At 41.4% G+C, this 19,881-nt stretch overlaps 2 protein-coding genes across 8 annotated transcripts in view; one reads left to right on the forward strand and one right to left on the reverse strand.

Moving 5' to 3' along the window:
- Positions 1–2,908, reverse strand: part of STRN3 (striatin 3) — a 117,544-nt gene extending 114,636 nt beyond the window's left edge. The window contains exon 1 of one of the 3 annotated variants that reach the window (XM_059181849.1): positions 2,770–2,908. Coding sequence is in view for 2 of the 3 variants with exons in the window: in XM_059181847.1 (XP_059037830.1) it covers positions 1,860–2,141 (282 nt within the window). In the remaining variant the exon portion in view is untranslated. Of the gene's footprint in view, positions 1–1,859; positions 2,353–2,769 lie in introns of those variants that run through there. The other 2 variants (XM_059181847.1, XM_059181848.1) reach the window with 2 other exon arrangements.
- Positions 1,466–19,881, forward strand: part of AP4S1 (adaptor related protein complex 4 subunit sigma 1) — an 83,199-nt gene continuing 64,783 nt past the window's right edge. For 2 of the 5 annotated variants that reach the window (XR_009355604.1, XM_059181866.1), the window contains exon 1: positions 1,467–1,740. The gene's annotated coding sequence lies outside the window, so the exon portion shown is untranslated. Of the gene's footprint in view, positions 1,741–9,919; positions 10,101–19,881 lie in introns of all 5 variants that reach the window. The other 3 variants (XM_059181864.1, XM_059181865.1, XM_059181862.1) reach the window with 3 other exon arrangements.

Raw genomic sequence — 19,881 nt, forward strand, 5'->3', positions numbered from 1 at the left:
TTATTATCTTCATTCACATAGAATATTGTTTGCAACACAGTGTAATAAAAAGAATTTATCAAGAGAACTCTATAAATCCCACATATTTTTAAACCAGACTATGCACAAGTTAAAAGAAACAATAGAAAACTGGAATACAAGCTTTTTGAAAGTTATATTTTTTGAAGTTCAATAGTGAGGCATCTGTGTGGCTCAGGCAGTTGACCGTCTGCCTTTGGCTCAGGTCATGATCCCAGAGTTCTGGAATCAAGTCCCACATCCCGCTCCTTTGCTCAAAGGGACGTCTGCTTCTCCCTCTCCCTCTGCCCTGCTCATGCTCTCTTTTTCTCTCACTCTCTGTCAAATAAATAAGCTAGGTTTGGGGGTTTTTTTTAAGTTAAATAAATAAAGTCCAATAGTATATCAAAGCACAATTCTAAAACAGTGAATTGACTAACAGGTGTTAATTTATAATTAATTTTTAAAAGCCTTGATAAAGTGTCAAGATATATAAACATCCTTACTTTCTTTAAACGTTTAGCTTCACCAACTTTATAGAATCAAATAAAAGTTTACTAATTCAAAATTAAACTAAAGGATATATATTTGTTCGGAGACACCCTTTCTAAATTAATCCAATCATCCTTCTTGCAACACTGTATTTTCCTAACTACTCACTGTAGGCATATATGACATAATATATCAGCGAACACTACTGCTTACATTCTAAATATATAGCAGTCTGAAGAACAGGTGCAACACTACTTGATTGCATGCTCTTTTCTTCTAAGCCTAAATTTGCCCTGGAAAGGGTTTTAAAAATAAACACAAATACCCAAGAGTTGAACAATCCTCTTAAAAAGATGTAGCGATTCTGAAATCCAAGACATAAGTTCTTCAACTACCAACACCTTCCAAAAGTTAGGTAAACCAGCCTATCAAAGCTTCACCTTAAAAAGATCAAGTAAGGACCAAACATGAAGGGTTCTGAGCATATTTAACTTTGCTTCCCCTGCGTGAGTCAGTAACGTGAGACAAGTACGTTTTACTTCAAGCTAATATTGAATCTTTCCTCAGTCGTTTCATAAACACAGCACAGATACTCTGGTTCGGCTTTTTACAAGTAAAGAAAGGGCTAGAGGCCCGGTGACGAGTACTCTAAAAGGAAAATTTCAATTTAGAGAAGTACTCATGAGTCAGTCGCTTAGGGAGAACTAATTGAAAGAGAACCTAAGTGAGTAAGGCAGCATCCCAGGTAATAAGGTACTGAAAGTTGGCGGTAGGAAATGAAAACTTCTCAAGAGAGCAGCAAGACATTATGCTTGGTAGCAGCCCTGGAAAGAAGCGTGGCTGTCAAGGGGCAAGTGCATACCAACTCCGAGAGAGGGGGCCAAAAATGCCAAATCGGATGGGGGGGGGGGGTGATGAAGGAAAAGATAATAAAATGACCATCCCAGACCCTCTCCTCGGGCTCTCCGTCGCAACAGGCACAATCAAAAGCAAGCTTGATACCCAATAACCCCACGCCGGACTCTCCCACAGAGAAGAGTTTAGCCCCAAGCCCCGGAGGCCCGGCAGGCCGCCTCCAGAGGAGCCCCCGCAGACGCCATACTAAAAGTCAAAATGGCTGCCCCAAGGAAGCCCGCACCGCGCAGCTAGTAAGGGTTGGGGAACAAGCTTCTGCGGGAAAGGGGGAGGGGGACTCTCGGAAGAGCCGTCGCCAGAACAGTAGGCAGGACTATCGCCCCCCGAGCTGCACAGGTAGGTTCCCCTCAACCCTCAAGGCCCGGGGCTCCGACAGAGGGGAGTCCCGGCCCCACCCCCCCCAGCCGGGAACCCCGCCGCCGCAGCCGTCCCGCACACCGACCCCAGCAAGGTACCTGCAGTTCGGCCCGCTCCACCTCCCAGTGCGCCCGCTCCATCTCGAACCGAGCCCACTCGTGCTGGATGTAGTGCAGGATCCCCGGGATAGTGTACTGCTGCGGCCGGGACAGCTCCGGGCCTGCCGCGGAGCCCGCACCCTCGGCGGCTGGAGGACCCCCACCGCCCGCCGCTCCATTTCCCCCTGGCGAAGGGCTCATGTTCCCCCCAGGTCCCTGCTGCTGCCTTGGAGGGGCTGCCATCCCCGGGCCTCCACCACCGCCTCCGGCGAGCTCGTCCATTGTGTGTGGGGCCCCGGCCGGGGCGCAGGGCGAGAAGCCGACGGCTGGGGGAAGGGCCGGGGAGGGTGGCCCCGCGCTGGCCGCGGGGCGGAGGCCGCCTGAGAAAGGGGCGAGGAGGGGGTCGTTGCTGTATGCTTGCCGTGGGTCAGAGCAGGGAGCTGCCGGCCGCCGCCATTACAGTCCCTCCTCCATCTGCCCGTCTCACTCACTCACTTTAGGGAAAGGGGGGGCCGTGGCGGGAGGGGGAAGAGGGGGCAGGGTTGGGAAGGGGATAGACGTAGGGCCGTCACTCCCGCGCAGCATGCCGGGTAGAGAACGCCGCGGCCGCCGCAAGCCTAGCAGCCAAATAGAGTGCGGCCTCACCACACGCAGGCGTACTGAGGACCCAGTGAGGGCGCTTGAGGCGGGGTAGGAGCTCTGGCCCCGCCCCCAGGCCCTCCTTCCGACTTGCTCCGGGGGTCTCGCTGTGGTTACTGGACGGTGGTCCACCGAGACTCTTAACTTTGGGGAGCCGGTGGGGCTCGTGCTCCCAACCATCAGTTTCCCTTGCTCAGTTACCAACCTCGCGAACGTCGTTCCCCACCCAAGAGTCTCAGCAGCCTGCGTGCCTTAGAAAAGCTGTTTTCACCTGGCTGGGCGCTCCGGCCGGCCGTCGCCGGTCCTGGATTCCTGCCGTTTCTTTCGCATTCCTTGCGTGTTTCAGGATGTCCCAGAGGGTCGGGCCTCTTTCTCTGGTTGTCACTCGCTCTTTCGCTGGTTTCTTAGCACCAGTCAATTATTGAGGCTTGGGCGTGGGGGGGGGGGGGGTGCGGGGAGTGCTCTCTTTTGGCAAATTGCCCAGATCCTTCCGGACGTTGGTGACTGATTCCCGGTCTCCGTTTCAAGTCCGAGCTTTGGTTCTAATTCCGTGCTCCCGGTCGCCGGTCGCAACTTGTTCCACTTTGCTACCCCCTTTTTTACTATTCTGGTGTGGGTTGGTTGGGGTGGGGGCGGGGGGTGAAGCAGGAGTGAATGTTTCCATTTTTTCCTTTGGGAGAAGGGAGGGGGAAAAACTTGAGATCTTGACGGTGGTGTGTGAAGAGAGAGAAAGATAACTTTGAAGGAGACTTCTTAGGCTAACAATTAGGTGCTTCGGAATAAATGGGCTGATAAATAGGGAGTCAGCAGAATCTTTTTATTCACGCCGTGAATACAACGTAAAATCCTGATGAACAGCTGCAAAGATGTTTTCCTAGGTCATTAAATGATGTTTGAATGAATATAATATACACCGAAAAGTCACGCTTAATCTTTTAAGTACCGTAGTGTTTCTATGTGCTTAGGTTGCCAGAAAACATCCTTAATGAACTGGTACGATTCTAAAGAAAATTAATATAGCTAATAACCACTTGTTTGAAAAATAGGACAAAAAATACTGAACAATATAAGGGGCAAAAGCTTCAATAATTAGCTACCCAGGAAAATTGCACATAAAATTGATTGCATTAATTTTTTTCCTTCTCTACTACCAGTATGTAATATACAAGGTATAATTTCAAAAAGACCGCTCAAGGTATAATTTCAAAAAGATAAAAATAGTACATCTTATTTTATCATGTCTGCTTTACTATTCTTATGTCTAATGAAGAGTAGATTGGACTTGTTACCAATACTGCCATATTTTATTTGTAAATGAAATGAGGTCTTAGGTTACATATTATTAGGAACTGTTTCTCCATATTGTTAAGTACTATTTTTCTATTTTATAGTGACCAGCATACAACTTGCTTATTTAGTCCTCTTCCTTTTTAAGAAGCCTCATATCACATAAAATGTTCTAAAATATGTCTCCAAGAAACATGTTTGAGCAGGTGTAATCTCTGTTATGTTGGCATCAAAAGAATAACGTGTACTTATATTTCCCACTGGTACCTCAAGCTCAAGTAAAACTAAATTGATAATCCTTCCATTTTCTTCCCCACACACCTTCAAAAAAACAACTCTGTTTCTCTTCTATTACCTATCATATTAGGTGGCACTACATTCAAACTTGAGGGCTGGCAGTCATTGTAGTACTTTCCTTTCACTCATCCCCACATCCAGTCCCTTTCTCAGTACATACTTCATTTCTTTTCTTATCTGTATCGTATCTATTCCATTACCTTTCTTCTTGTGTTAGTTTAAGCCTTCCCACCTTACTTTTTCCCTTACCTACCACTGATGCCTGAGTGATCTCCAAAAGACAGATCTGATTCTATTGTTCCTTGCTTAAAATATTTTAGTGAGGGCGCCTGGGTGGCTCAGTGGGTTAAGCCGCTGCCTTCGGCTCAGGTCATGATCTCAGGGTCCTGGGATCGAGTCCCGCATCGGGCTCTCTGCTCAGCAGGGAGCCTGCTTCCTTCTCTCTCTCTCTGCCTGCCTCTCTGCCTACTTGTGATCTCTCTCTGTCAAATAAATAAATAAAATCTTTAAAAATATATATATATATTTTAGTGATGGGGTGCCTGGGTAGCCCAGTCAGTTAAGCACTGGAGTCTTGGTTTGGGTTCAGGTCATGATCTCAGGGTCATGAAATTGAGCCCATGTGGGGCTCTGCACTTTGCAGAGTCCCCTGGAGATTGTCTCTCCTCTCCCCCTCCCACTGTGCATGCTCTTTCTCTCTCTCTCTCCAATAAATTAATCTTTAAAAAAATATTTTGGTGGTCACCGGATTTAGAATAAAGCCCAAATTTTAGCATGGCATATAAAGATCCTTCAAATTCTAGATCCTTCCTATTGCTTAGTCTACCATCATACCATCATGGCACTCCTCTCCAGGCAAGCTGCACTGATTTTGGCTTCTCAAGAGCATAATGCTGTTTCATTTCATGAGAATTTAACACATGCTGTACCCCATTGGCTTCCCTTCCCTTCTTCAGTCAAAACTTAGTTTGAGTATTACTTCTACCAGAAGGCTTTCTAGATCCCTGAATTAGATTTAGTTTTAAAATATGAAGTCCTGGGGCACCTGGGTGGCTTGGTTGGATAAGCAACAGCCTTCAGCTCAGATCATGATCCTGGAGTCCCAGGACTGAGTCCTGCATATGGCTGTCCACTCAGCAGGGAGTCTGCTTCTCCCTCTGGCCCCCCTCCCCATGCTAGTTCTCTCTCTCTCAAATAAATAAAACCTTAAAAAAAATCATAAAATAATAAGATAAAATATGAAGTGCTCCCTGGCCGCCTGGGTGACTCAGTCAGTTGAGCCTCTGCCTTCGGCTCGGGTCATGATCCCAGGGTCTTGGGATCAAGCCTCATATCAGTCTCCCTCCCCAGCAAGGAGCCCACTTTTCCCTCTCCCTCTGCCTGCCAGTCCCCACTGCTTGAGCTCTCTCTCTTTCAAATAAATAAATAAAAATCTTTTTCAAAAAATTTGAAGTACTCCGAATTTGAAGAATTCCAGTTGAACATGTCTGCACTCACTTTCACCATGGTTTTATAAATGCCAATAATTCAGTCCTTGGCCATGTTCTACCCAGATCACAGCCATGTTTCTGCAGCCGCAGCCTATTAGAGGGATAGGACCCATGCCCCTCTGATTTGCAACTGTACTCCCCAGGTCAGGGATAGTGCAGTCTCCCTAAAATGATGAATAACTGAAATTTAGACTAGACTAATAGGCATATTTTTCCTTCACCTCAGCTATTTTGTAGTATTAGTTTTTGCTACCATTATTCAGCTATTTAAGGTTCAGTAGCCAAAACTGCTCTGAGTTCTTTTTTTATTTTGTTTTTGTTTTTTTATAGTTGGCTTTACCCTGAGTATTAAAAGAGAAAGATACCAAGATTTTCTCCTGTGTGAGGAGAATATTTTTTACATTATTGTCATTGTACATTGTGTCCATGACTCCTGAGGACACTCTGCGGTGAGCTCCTGGAATCTTGTCCTTTGTATGTAATGAGCTTTCCCAGGTCATGTCATCACCTACAACTCACCTAACTGGAACTCCCTCCTGGAACTGTGGCTGAGTCATTTCCTCTCTTCAGTTTCACCTTTGAAACTTCCTATTTGTTCTGTCTTTTCATCAGTCCTGTTCCCCACTGCTCCTCTCCCATTGATTCTTTTAGTTTCAGTATACTGCTGATCATCTTCAAGAGTACCTATTTACATTAAATATAAATTTATAAATTTAGAATTTTAGGGTTTTTTTTCCCCTTTCCTTTTAGCTTATCTTAGACACCTGTGTGCTTATTCTATCTGACCAAAAAGGGATTTGTCAAATTTGATGTTAGTATGTTATATCAGTAGAAGTATGTTAAGGAATTCCAAGCTTTTAATTAAGTCAGGAGTTGTTAACATTAAGATGTCTTCTTCCCAATTATTGCAATATCTGAGGTACAAAGAGTTTTGACCCTGCCTTTGAAAACTGTATGGCTCCCTGTAATTACTCACCTGAACATCCAGTTTCACACCTTGCTGGCTATAAACCTGATGTCCTTCTAACAAAGAGCTCAAACTGGTTCTCAAACACTGATCTAGTCATCTTTTTGCATCATGTGGAAAGGTTGCAACAGGTACTCTTATCTCCATGGGGAGATGAGGAAGCTGAGATTAGAGTTCTGGTTCACCTCCTCAGGCCCGTACTAGAATAGGAAGTGTCCTACTCATATCAGTGAGTATATATATATTTTTGGAAACAAAGTCTCCCCTCACTATTCTTCCTCCTACTCTCCTATCAGTTGCTTAATATCACTGTCTCTGGTTCCCAAATCATTTGTACTTCTAAAATCATTTTTAGGTGATTTGGGGTAATTTTGTCATTGGGGAAATTATGTAGTGTTTACATTTATAAATATAGAGAACAAAGGAGGAAGATCTTTGAGAAGATCTGGCATGTGCTCAAAAACCAAAGGAGCAAACTGTGTAATGTATATAGAACAGAAAATGAGGAGACAGCTTTGCCCTACACCGTGGTTTAACCTGCTGAATAAGATCAGGTATCTATTCTCATTACAGGAATTGCCTGTGGCTAAGAAAATTATAGAAATACATGCAGGGCACTTGAACTATTCAAATAATATGTTGTATGGAAAAGAAAAGGAAAAGGACCTTCAATGGTTATAGAAAAATAGGTACCAAAACCTTTAAGAAACTCAGCATGCTACATAAAATTCTAGTCCAAGTTCATTCCTGAATTGTCTTCTGGGTAATATGAGTCAGAAAGCAGTATGCTTTGATAATATTGTATAATAGCTAACTCACAAAGATGTCACAATTGAAGGGAAAAAAAATTGCCTAGAGCAGAGTCCCTCCTGGACATTGGCTAAAAGTGAACAGCCAGGTCCATAAACATGAGAACCAAATGACTGGAAAATGTGACTGAATGGGAAATTGCCAAAACTTTCCTAGGTAATAATTTACAGTCTTGGAAATGTGGTTTGTCTCCTATTTGAGCAACAGTGGAGAATGTTCAAAAGAGTGATACCAGACACAGATACTTTGCCTTGGAAATCTATGCTAGAGAGTGTTCTCTCTGGAGAATGTTTTAAATTTGGCAAAAATTCCCAAAATCTTGTGGGCTTTTTTTTTTATTACAACATATTTTTAAGTGATGGGTTTGTCTTTGTATTACTAGACTAACCTAAAGAGTATGACAATTACTCCACAAAAAAAAGGATTGATTGATTAGAACGTTTTAAAATAAATCCTATTCTCCTCTGCTCCTTTTGCTTCATAAGTTTTAATATAGTAATTAGATATTCTGAATCATGCTGTGCCTAGACTTTTTCTATTTAGATTTTTAATTTTGAAAAATTTCAATCACAGGGGTGCCTAGCTGGATCAGTTGTTGAACATGGGACTCTTGATCTCAGGGTTGTAAATTTGAGCCCTGTGTTGGGTGTGGAGAGGACTTAAAAATAAAATCTTAGAAAAAAAAATTCAGTCATGCAAATATAGAAACAAAGTTTTATGAACTATACTTACAATGGTTATCAAAATGTTGCTGTTGTCTGTTCCAACTCTTCCACCTTCTTGCTGAGGATTTTTTTTACTATTACCAAAATGTATTTAATAAAGAATTTAATATAAAAATGTTTGCAGCCCTGATTTTCATCTCATAGTAAAACTGGCTCATTGGAAAGGAGACATGTTAGAAGCAATTGATTCCTGAGGTGAACAAGTCTTAGCTTATACTTGTTCCAAGGCTTAAATATGATGATACTGTTTCCTCGTATTACCACTTTTTTGTATTGTTCTGTTCTGTTGCCTACTGACTGCCGTCTCAATGCATTCATTTATCACAAGTTTCATAAAGCTATCAAATCCCCCAATATTCCTTGGACATGTCTGCCACCATTTAATTTCAGTTACAACTTCTTGTCCCTAAATTTTCCAGCTTGGCAGGGTGAGCTTTGCTCATGACATTACTTGACAAGCTCAAAGATGCCTTGAAACAGAATTCATGGTCTCCCCCATGCTCCTGTGGCAGCCACAGTAATATTTTGGAGTAAATCCCAGACATCATATTATTTCATTGGTATACATTTCTCTAAGTATCTTCAACAGATTAGGACATTTTCTTAAAAAAACATACCACAGTACCAGTGTCACACTTACGAAGTTAATTGGTAATTTGTTAATGTAGTCTAATCCTCAGCCCATATTCGGTTTCCCCCAGTTGTCCCAAAAAAAACTTTTAGGAGTTCGTGACTTCAAATCAGGATCCTAACAAAATTCACATATTTCATTTAGTTGCTATGTCTTTAGGTCTTTTTTAATTTTCCTTCCCGTCATCCCCACATTGTAATGCCATTTTATTGAAGAGACTAGGTTATTTATCCTATAGGATTTCCCACATTTGGCTGATTGCATTTTTATGTATTATTTAGCATATTCCTTTCTCCTTCATATTTTCTATAAAATAGAAAGTCCTAGATGGGACATTTCCTTGCACTCATGGGCAAGAGAAACCCTACCAGGCATCCTCCCAGTTCTCCCTGTGGTTCTTAGACTCACTTGTGGGGCTCCCATTTTAAGTGGGGAAAAGCATCCCCTTCCTTGGGATGATGACCTGTGATTTCTGGATTCTTTGGCTGCTTTGAATGTTACAAGACCACATTTTCAAACCTCCACTTCAGCCAGCACAGCTGTGGTCATCTTTTTTTTTTCTTTTCTTTTTTTTTTTTTTAAGATTTTTATTTTGAGAGAGAGAACATGAGCAGGGGTGGGGGCAGGGAGTGAGTAAGTTGTTAGGCAGAAGGAGAGGAACAAGCAGACTCCCTGCTAAGCACAGGCTCAACTGGGGGCTCCACTCAGGGCTTGACCCCCAGACCCTGAGATCACGACCAGAAACATAATCAGACACTTAGTCAACTGAGTTACCCAGGTGCACGTGTGGTCACCCCATTTTTGTTGTTAAGTGTAGTTTGACTCTACCCATTCTAGATTTCCAGGACCATTTTTCACCTGGTTTTTGGTAAAGATTTTGCCTACAGACTTGAATTTTTTTTTCCCAACCTTGCATCTATCACCATTTTTTGTGAGTGGATCCTGAGAGCTCCCAAAACTACTCTGCTACTATCACCTTGCCTCTCTACACTCTTGGCATTTTAAAGTTTAAGTTGCTTGCTATTTTACCTAAAGTTACTTATTACAAGCTGATATTGGAATAGCTTTATTTGACCACTATTAAGTATTCAAGGCATTTTTGCTCTTCAAAGATTATGAGATATAAATTAGCATAAATTTAAGTATGAATATTTCTTTGGGTAACGTTCGGGCCAGCTCTTAGCTGACGACTAATATCCTATTTACATTTTCAGCGGGAGCTATAACATGTTGCTACGCTTTACTGTGAAGTTCAGAAAAGCAAAAGGTGTTCCTGGGCAAAGGGCAGCCAAGCAGGCCACCTGAAAGGACCTACCTTTACCCTGACATTTGATCTGAATGAGAATGATACTAAATTCAGATACGTGTCTGCAAACTTGCCTTGGACAGCATTTGGTGGGTATGCTTTATTGGAAGTAGAAAGGGAGATTAGCTGAACTCACTAAGAGAGCAAATCAGGCACAGGGATTTTAGAAGTATAGGTCCAGTTGTAAACGTTAAGCATGCTGTGGTAAATGTAGTAAAATGAGTTTTACCGTCCTAAATTTTCGCATGTTCTGATTGAGTCATTTCTGAGGCATTTTAGGCTTCGTGTTGAGCTCCACCAAAAAGTAAGCAATCTGTTAGAATTGCACCTTTTGTGACATGCTCCAGGGTCGGATTGAAACTGCCAGAATATGCATGTTAGCCAGTAAAAGCTTTTGTGTAGTGGGTTCAACTGACCTGAACTAGATTTACACTAGTGAATGAGGAGTAGAATTGTGCATCGCTGGTCATACTATGGCCATCACTGCATTACTGGAGTCTTGAGGCAAACCTGGAGGGAAAGAGCCCTGGGTGAGAGCACAGACTCTGGAGTTGGGCCATCCAACATTGGGTCCTTTCTCCATTGTTTTAATGGGTGACCTTTGGCAAGTGACTAAGTATTCACACCTGTAAGTGAGGATAAAAACAGTCTCCAACTCATAGAGGTATTATGAGGATCAAATGAATGTAGGTAAAATGTACAGAACAGCCCCTGGCTGTCTAGTTAGTACTGTGTTAGTGCTTTCTAGTGTTACTGTCTCTTGTCATGAGTTGCTGTGTCGGGTCCTGTTCACACATCATATTCCAAAGTGCAAATACTACCTTTCATGATGTAGCCGAGAAGGTCCTTTATGAGCACCATCAAACATTGGGAGTATTAATTACTCATTTGAATTAGCATTCATGTTAGTCATATCACTAACAAAAAAGATGGATCTTGTTGGGTAAATTAGCTGATCCCCAAACAGGAGTTTAATACAGTAATTTTTGTGTTTCACTGCTTCTCCTTAGAAGGTTGATCTGCAAAAACAATTTGGAGCCATAATTTTCCAAGTGATATCTTGAGACCCTGAAAATATTGATGTATCTTTTGCTATGCTTGGTTTTAACTCAGGACATACTTTATTTAAGAAGCTCTTAAAAGAAGAACTTTAATATATTGGTGTAGTTTCATAGTATGATTTTCTTGTGTATTTTTTAGGGAAATATTAATAGTAATTAATTTTTCCTTAAGTAATGTGAGCATTAGAGTTAAAAAACAACAATATTGAAACGAATTAGTTATAGATAAATTATGGAATGATTACTTTTTAGAAACATTTTCTTTTTTTTTTTTTTAAGATTTTATTTATTTATTTGACAGAGATCACAAGTAGGCAGAGAGGAAGGCAGAAAGAGGAAGGGAAGCAGGCTCCCCACAGAGCAGAGAGCCCGATGTGGGTCTTGATTCCAGGACCCTGGGATCACAACCTGGGCCGAAGGCAGAGGCCTTAACCCACTGAGCCACCAAGGTGCCCCTATAGAAACATTTTCAATAATTCCAGCATTGTATTTAAATTCAATTTACAGTCAACTTTTCAGAGATACATTTTTTTGTAAAGTGAGATTCCTTTGCATCCCAGCAATGTTTTGTTTGCTGCTTCTTTGACACAAGAAGATAAGAGCCATCAACAAATCAAATTTTAATTCCAAATTACTTTAGTTTGATTTTAATTTAAAACCTGTAACATTGCACTTGACACTTTAAGAGTACTCATAGGCCTGTCATTCAGATCCTAATACGATGCTATTAGGTGACTGCTCTTCAGAAGGAAAAACATAGAGGAAAAATCTGCCTTTGTATGGCTTCCACAGTTTTCATTGGAAATCAGATGCCCAGCAAAAATGAACAAGATCCGTCTAACTTAATACGGAAGTTAAATTTATTAGAATCCAGAATATCTGGTTTGAAGTATTTCCAATTTGAGGGGGAAATTTGACAAGCTGCCTATTTTACAGGAATGGGGAGTAAAATATAGTACTCCTATTTATGTTCTGGAGTTCCTCCTTATTGACACATTGTAACATCAGAATAACAAGTTCTGGGAGCATCCCAGCCATGAGACTGCTAGACCTCTGCTTTCCATGCTCTCTCCTCTAAAACAAGATATTGGATGTCTTTGTTAGCCCAAAAATTCGATGAAGAGGTGCGCCTGGATGGCTCAGTGGGTTGCCTCTGCCTTTGGCTCAGGTCATGATCTCAGGGTCCTGGGATCAAGCCCTGAGTTGGGCTCTCTGCTCAGCAGAGAGCCTGCTTCCCCCTCTCTCTGCCTCCTCTCGATCTCTCGATGTGGCAAATAAAATAAAATAAATCTTTAATAAATAAATAAATAATTTTAAAATAAAATTTAAAAAATTCAATGAAGATTTTTAGTCAGGAAGCACAAGTATTTGATTCGTGTGGCTAATTTTAACTGAACAATGAAGATTACCCATGCAGGGGTATTTCTTCACTATTTCTAACCCATGCCCATGTTTTATCAAAGTAAAATATAATTCCCTATTTTAATGTTATTTCAAATTTCAAAATAAATTATCCTTGACATGAAACCCTATAGAAGAGGGGCGCCTGGGGGGCTTGGTTGGTAAGTGTCAGCCTTCGGCTCAGGTCATGATCTCAGGGTCCTGGGATCAAGCCCCACATCAGACTCTCTGCTCAACTGGGAGTCTGCTGCTCCAACTCTCCCTCTCTTCTCTCTCTCTCTCTCACTCTGCTCTCCCTCTCTCTCTCAAATAATTAAATAAAATCTTTAAAAAAAAAATCTAATAGAAGAAAATCTTTGTTTTGATTTCAAAAGGTATGTATTATTATCTCCATTGGTGGTAATGGGAAGGTTGAGTCCCGTTGTTTGCCCCAAAGCAGCTTTTCTATCCTAAGAGTGGAGGGTAAGATATCAACAACAAAAGGGTGCCTGGATGGCTCAGTTGGTAGAGCTACTGCCCCTCAGGTCATGATCCTGGAGTCCTGGGATCTAGTCTCACATCAGTCTCCCTGCTCAGCAGGGAGTCTGCTCCCTCTGACCCTCCCCACTCTCAAGCTCTTTCTCTCTCAAATAAATAAATAAAATCTCTTTTAAAAAATGTCAACAACAGCAACAGCAGCTACAACAACAAGCTCCTGTGAACTCCAGCCATTAACAATTTGTATCTTTAAAAAGTACATGGCCCCGCCACCACCTGACCTGATAGTCATTACCTCTCTGGCAGATGACTGATGGAGCATCTATTCTCAATCCCTCCATCACCCACTACACACACACACACACACACACACACACATGACTAATGAATAAAAATAAAACAAGTATTTTCAGACAATGTAATGCTCTATTTATAGTATATAAATTCCTCATCCTCAGTTTTTGAAATATGACTTTTCTCCCGCTTCCTGAATCATGTTGCTGTAAAGACCTTAAAAATTCTTCAATTCTGGGCGCCTGGGTGGCTCAATGGGTTAAGCCGCTGCCTTCGGCTCAGGTCATGATCTCAGGGTCCTGGGATCGAGTCCCGCATCGGGCTCTCTGCTCAGCAGGGAGCCTGCTTCCTCCTTTCTCTCTCTCTGCCTGCGTCTCTGCCTACTTGTGATCTCTCTCTGTCAAATAAATAAATAAAATCTTTAAAAAGATTTATAAAAAAAAAAAAATTCTTCAATTCACCCCCTGATTTAGGATAGAAGTCTGATATCTGAACATCTCCAAAAGTTCAATATCTACCCTTTTCATTAAAACTTCCAGCTTGTTTCTGATATATTTATATATGTTTTGAAGTTATAAATAACCATACTTAATTTGAACTTACATTGTATCTTGGACCAGAATTTGATGAGATTTTTTTTTTTAAGATTTTATTTATTTAATTGACAAAGATCACAGGTAGGCAGAGAGGCAGAGAGAGAGAGAGAGAGAGAGAAGCAGGCTCGCCGCTGAGCAGAGAGCCCGAGCCCGATGAGGGGCTTGATCCCAGGACCCTGAGATCATGACCTGAGCCGAAGGCAGAGGCTTAACCCACTGAGCCGCCCAGGTGCCCTTGATGAGATATTTTTTCAATTTTTGTAACTGAAGTATAGTTGACCTACAATGTTACATTAGTGTTAAGCTTACAACATAGTGATTCTATAATTCTGTGTATGTCATTCAGTGCGCACCATAATAAGTATAGTTGATGAGACTTCCTTTTTTTTTTTTTTTCCAAGATTTTATTTATTTAGGGGCACCGGGTGGCTCAGTGGGTTAAAGCCTCTGCCTTTGGCTCAGGTCATGATCTCAGGGACCTGGGATCCAGTCCTGCATCAGGCTCTCTGCTCAGCAGGGAGTCTCCTTCCTCCTCTCTCTCTGCCTGCTTCTCTGCCTACTTGTGATCTCTGTCTTTCAAATAAATAAATAAATAAATCCTTTTTTTTTTTTTTTTTAATTTTATTTATTTGACAGACACACAATGAGAGAGGGAACACAAGCAGGAGGGAGAAGCAGGCTTCCTGCCCAGCAGGGAACCCGATGAGGGCTGGATCCCAGGATCCCAGGATCATGACCTGAGCTGAAGGCAGCTACCTAACAACTGAGCCACCCAGGTGCCCGATAAGACTTTTTGGTCAATTTACCAAAATGTCTTTAGGTCAAGATGTTAGAGTCCTATGAAGTTTTAGAAATCTTTCAGATATAATCTTAGAAAAATGACAGAACAGAGTATTAAGGTTTATTCTTTTTTTTTTTTTAAGATTTTATATATTTATTTGTCAGAAAGAGAAAGAGAGAAAGCATGCAAGCAGGCAGGGAGGCAAGCAGAGGCGGAGAGAGAGGCAGGCTCCCTGCTGAGCAAGGAGCCCGATGTGGGACTCTATCCCAGGACCCTGGGATCATGACCTGAGCCGAAGGCAGCGGCTTAACCCACTGAGCCACCCAGGCGTCCCTTAAGGTTTATTCCTAAAGTACTTTTCTACCGAAATATGAGCTTCAGGATTTCCATAGATCCTGAATTTGATTGAAATTTAGCATTTTATTATTTTTTAAAAGCCTTTATTTTTAAGTAATCTCTACACCCAATGTGGGCCTCAGTCTTACAACCCTAAAATCAAGAGTTGTGTTCTCTTGAGCCAACCAGGTACCCCAAAATTTCAAATTTTAAATGGTTTTAATATTTTATTTATTTACTTATAGAGGATGGAGGGGCAGAGGAAGAAAATCTTAAGCTTTATCTCTCACAACCCTGAGATCATGGCTTGAGCTGAAATCAAGAGTCCAATGCTTAACTTACTGAGCCACCCAGGTGCCCCTTAACTATTTTAAAACCAAGTTTTAAAAGTAGTACACATGTAAATGTGTTAATTGCCAAATAAATCAAATGTGGTTGAAATACTTCTTGAGGGCACCTGGGTGGCTCAGTGGGTTGAGCCTCTACCTTCAGCTCAGGTCGTGATCCTAGGGTGCTGGGATGGAGTCCCATATCGGGCTCTCTGCTCAGCAGGAAGCCTGTTCCTGCCCTCTCTCTCTCTGCCTGCCTGCCTACTTGTGATCTCTCTTTGTCAAATAAATAAATAAAATCTTTAAAAACAGAAAAAAAAATAAAACAAAGAAATACTTCTTGAGTGACCCAAGGATTTAACAGAAGTTAAAAATCTCAGGTAAAGCTACTGAAAATGTATTCTGAATCATAAAGAAGAGATTTAGAGAGAGATTGGGGGGGGGGGGTGGAAAGAAAGGCAGGGTGGTAAAAGGTTTCCTGAAGTCACATTTAATTGGTCTTAGAATTACAGTAGCAGGGCTCCTGGATGGCTCAGACATTAGGCATCTGCCTTCAGCTCAGGTCATGATATCAAGCCCCGCATTGGGCTCCCTGCTCAGAGGGAAGCTTGCTTCTCCCTCTCCCACTCCCCTTGCTTGTGTTCCCTCTCTCACTGTGTCTCTCTCGGTCAAATTAATAAATAAAATCTTAAAAAAAAGAACTACAGTAGCAAGAATCTGTTGGAAAGAATCTCTCACCTACACTGAGGAGGAGGATGAAGAAGGAAAAGGAGAGCTCTGTTGAGTGTTGCACATGTCCTTTATCTCATTTGGTCCTCACATAAGTCTGTGAGGCAGCTGTCCTTCTCAGTTAACAGATGAGAAAACTGAATCATCAAGGAATTCCAGTAAATCTGAAGCAAAGAAAAAAAACTGGTTTTTTGTGTATAAAGAAACAGTATATATTACAAACTCGGAGGGAGGTGCTCCAAAATAGATGAAAGTCTGCTACTGACCAGTATTTCCTCTCGTTTTAAGGATGGAAAGATTCAGAAACAGCTAGATAATTGAGAAGCCTATGGGATGAATCAATGTGATGTGGCAAGTAGATCTAGTAGTTGCTATTTCCATGCTTCTGGTATTCAGTCCATACTGATTAGATGCTGCCAACCCATCCACTTTGAAAAATAGTTCATGTTTTAAAGAAGTACGGCGTTTAGAAATGTCACGATAAATAGAACAATAGTTTCATTATTCAGATTAACATTTATTTTCCAGTCGGGTAGTTTTGTAAAACTACGTAATGCAGCTCAACCCTCCTAAACAAACTTTTTGTGTATGAGACAAAAAATAACACATCTCTTCAAACTTAGGAAATATGGCAAAATAAAGATAGGGAATTGGCCCCAGTCCTACCATCCAGATTTAAGCAAAATGCATTTTGGTCTCGTTACTTCCTTCTCTGCTTATTATTTCATAGTAGTTCTGAGCTTTATGTAACGTACATGCACAATGATTTTTAATAAATTTACCAAGTTGTGCAAATATTATCATGCAAATAAATCCAGTGTTAGAAGATTCTTATTATAGGGAGATGGGTGAGGGATGGGCTAAATGGTGATGGGCATCTAGGAGGGCACTTGTTGTGATGGGCGCTGGGTGTTACATGTAAATGATGAATCACTAAGTTCTACTCCTGAGCCCAATACTATATTATATGTTAACTAACTTGAATTTATTTATTTATTTATTTAAGCTTTTATTTATTTACTTGACAGATCACAAGTAGGCAGAAAGGCAGGCAGAGAGAGAGAGAGGAGGAAGCAGGCTCTCCTCCAAGCAGAGAGCCCGATGCGGGGCTCGATCCCAGGATGCTGGGATCATGACCTGAGCCAAAGGCAGAGGCTTTAACCCACAGAGCCACCCAGGTGCCCCAACTTGAATTTAAATAAATACATTTTTTTACAAGAAGATTTTTTTTTTTTAAGATTTATTTATTTGAGAGAGCACATGTGTAAGTAGGGGGAGGTGAGGAGAGAGAGAGAGAGAGACTCTTAAGACTCCCTACTGATCAGGGAGCCCGATGCGGAGCTCAATCTCACAATCCTGAGATCAACACCTGAGCTGACTATGCAGGCTCCACCAAAAAGAAGATTTTCATCATCCCTAAAACAAGTCCCATCCCCACTTTCCCCTAAACCTCTCCTGGCCCTAATTACATTATACTTAGCCCACTAATACACTTTCTATCTATATGTATTTGTCTTTTCTGGATATTTCAGAGGAATGGAATCATACAATAGGTAGTGTTTTGCATCGGGCTTCTTTCATTTAATGTTTTCAAGTTTCGCCCATTTCATAGCATGTAGGAGTTTTTTGCTCCCTTTCACTGCTAGGTAGTTTTCCATTATGTGTAGATCCAGCGTGTTCTGTTGATCCACTCATCAGCTGACGGACATTTGGGTTGTTTCCACTTTTTGGCTATTATGAATAATGTTCTATGAACATTCATGTATGAGTCTTTGTGGACATGGTTTCATTTCTCTTGGGCTTATACTTAAAAGTAGAATGGCTGGATAATATGGTAAATTTGTGTAAATTTTTAGAAAACTGCCAAATTGTTTTCCAGAGTGGTGGAACATTTATTTTCCCAACAACACTGCATGGAGGTTCCAGTGTCTCCACATCCTAGCCAGCACTTGTTATTTTCTCTCTTAAAAGAAAAAAAAAAGATTTATGTATTTATTTTAAAGAGAGACAGAGCATGAGCAGGAGGGGAGAGGGAGAGGGGGAGAGAGAGAGAACCCCAAGCAGACCCCACACCCTGCACAGAGTCTCATACCAGGCTCAGTCCCACAACCCTGAGCTCATGACCTGAGCCAAAACCAAGAGTCTGACACTTAACCGTTCTGAACTTGAACCAGGTTCCCGTATTTTCTCCCTTTTTGATTATAGCTACTCAGGGGCGTGTAGAGTGATACCTTGTGGTTTTAATTTGAACTTTCCTAAGGATTAATGATGTTGAACATTTCTTCGTGCTTATTAGGAATTTGTATATTCTCCTTTCACATGTACTTTGAAATCCATTATCCATTTTTTAAATTGTCTTGCTTTTCTTCCTATGAAGGAGTCTCTCATATTCTAGATACAAATCCTTTATCAGATACATGATTTGCAAATAATTTCTCCTAGTCTGTGACTTTTCATTTTCTTAAGGAAATGTCTTAACGTGTTTCTTCATGTCTTTTGAAATACACGTTTTCTAGTCTGATAAAATCCAGTTTATCAGTTTTTTCTGTGGTAGAGCATGCTTTTGTTTTGTTTTGTTTGTTTGTTTGTTTGTTTTTAAATATTTTTATTTATTTACTTTGAGAGTGAGAGAGAGAGGACAAGCGCAAGAGAGGCAAAGGGTGAAGAAAGCTCCCTGCTGAACAGGGAATCCCAATGCAGGGCATCATCCCAGAACACTGGGATCTGAGCTGAACAAAGATGCTTAACCAACTGAGCCAACCAGGCACCCCTGTGTTTTTGGTCTTAAATCTGTTTCTTCTAAAAGTTTTATAGTCTTGGGGCACCCGACTGGTTCAGTCGGTAGAGCGTGTGACTCTTGATCTCAGTGTCATTGAGTTCAAGCTCCACTTAAGTGTGGATTCTACTTAAAATAATTTTTTTAAATAAAATTAAAAGTTTTACAGTTTTACCTCTTATATTTAGGTCTGTGATCTAGTTTGAATTAATTTTGGCATATGGTATAACGTGCATTGTAATTTCTTGAGGTTAAATGAAATATTCTAGTTAGCTACTATAAATTCTTGACGAAAGAATGGCTCTGTGCTTCCTGGAAATAACATTGTATTCTAATATATGTACAACTTTGAGAGAGACCTGCTGAGGCCATGAGGGATGGGGCTGCCACCAAACCTGCCAGATCGCGTGAACGAACCTGAGCGTCTGTGGAGTGACATGTCCGGACAGCTTGCCCTCTCACCCCCAGCATTCTACGGATTAAGATCCATGTCCAAATGAAAGAAATTACCCATAATAGTTGTGTTTCTGTGTACTCTGTTGCCTTACTGTCATGTACCTAGTAAGCACTCAGCTCATGTTATTTAGTCTGATTTGATATTGAGAAGGGTGAACTTCATGACCTTGTAAGGTGTGTATTTTAATGAGTCGTTCCATACTCTACCACGCCATGTATGGTTCCTGCTCCAGACCTACTGAATCAGATTCTATATTTTCCTAAGTTCCCCCAAGTGATTTATATGCTCATTAAGTTTGATAAGCACTGGTCTAGAGCAGAGCAAGCTGCAGCCTGCAGACTAAATCCAGTTTCTGAAGGCTTTCATAAATAAAGTTTTCTTGGAACACAGCTTTACATATTATTTATATTGTATGGGCTGCTTTCATTCTGCAGGGGCAGAGTGACTGGTTGAGAAAGAGACCATATGGCCCTCAGAGCCTAAAATATACCTGGCTTTTATAGAAAAAGCTTTTCTGAACCCTGAACTAGGGAAAAGAGGGAATATTCCCAAGTGGTGATGTGTAGTGGAAGGATTACTGGGAACTACTAGAGGTTATCCAGGTCAGAGCAGAGACTGACCAAAGGGCATAGG

This window comes from Mustela lutreola, chromosome 7, assembly GCF_030435805.1.
Source record: "Mustela lutreola isolate mMusLut2 chromosome 7, mMusLut2.pri, whole genome shotgun sequence".
NCBI lineage: Eukaryota > Metazoa > Chordata > Mammalia > Carnivora > Mustelidae > Mustela > Mustela lutreola.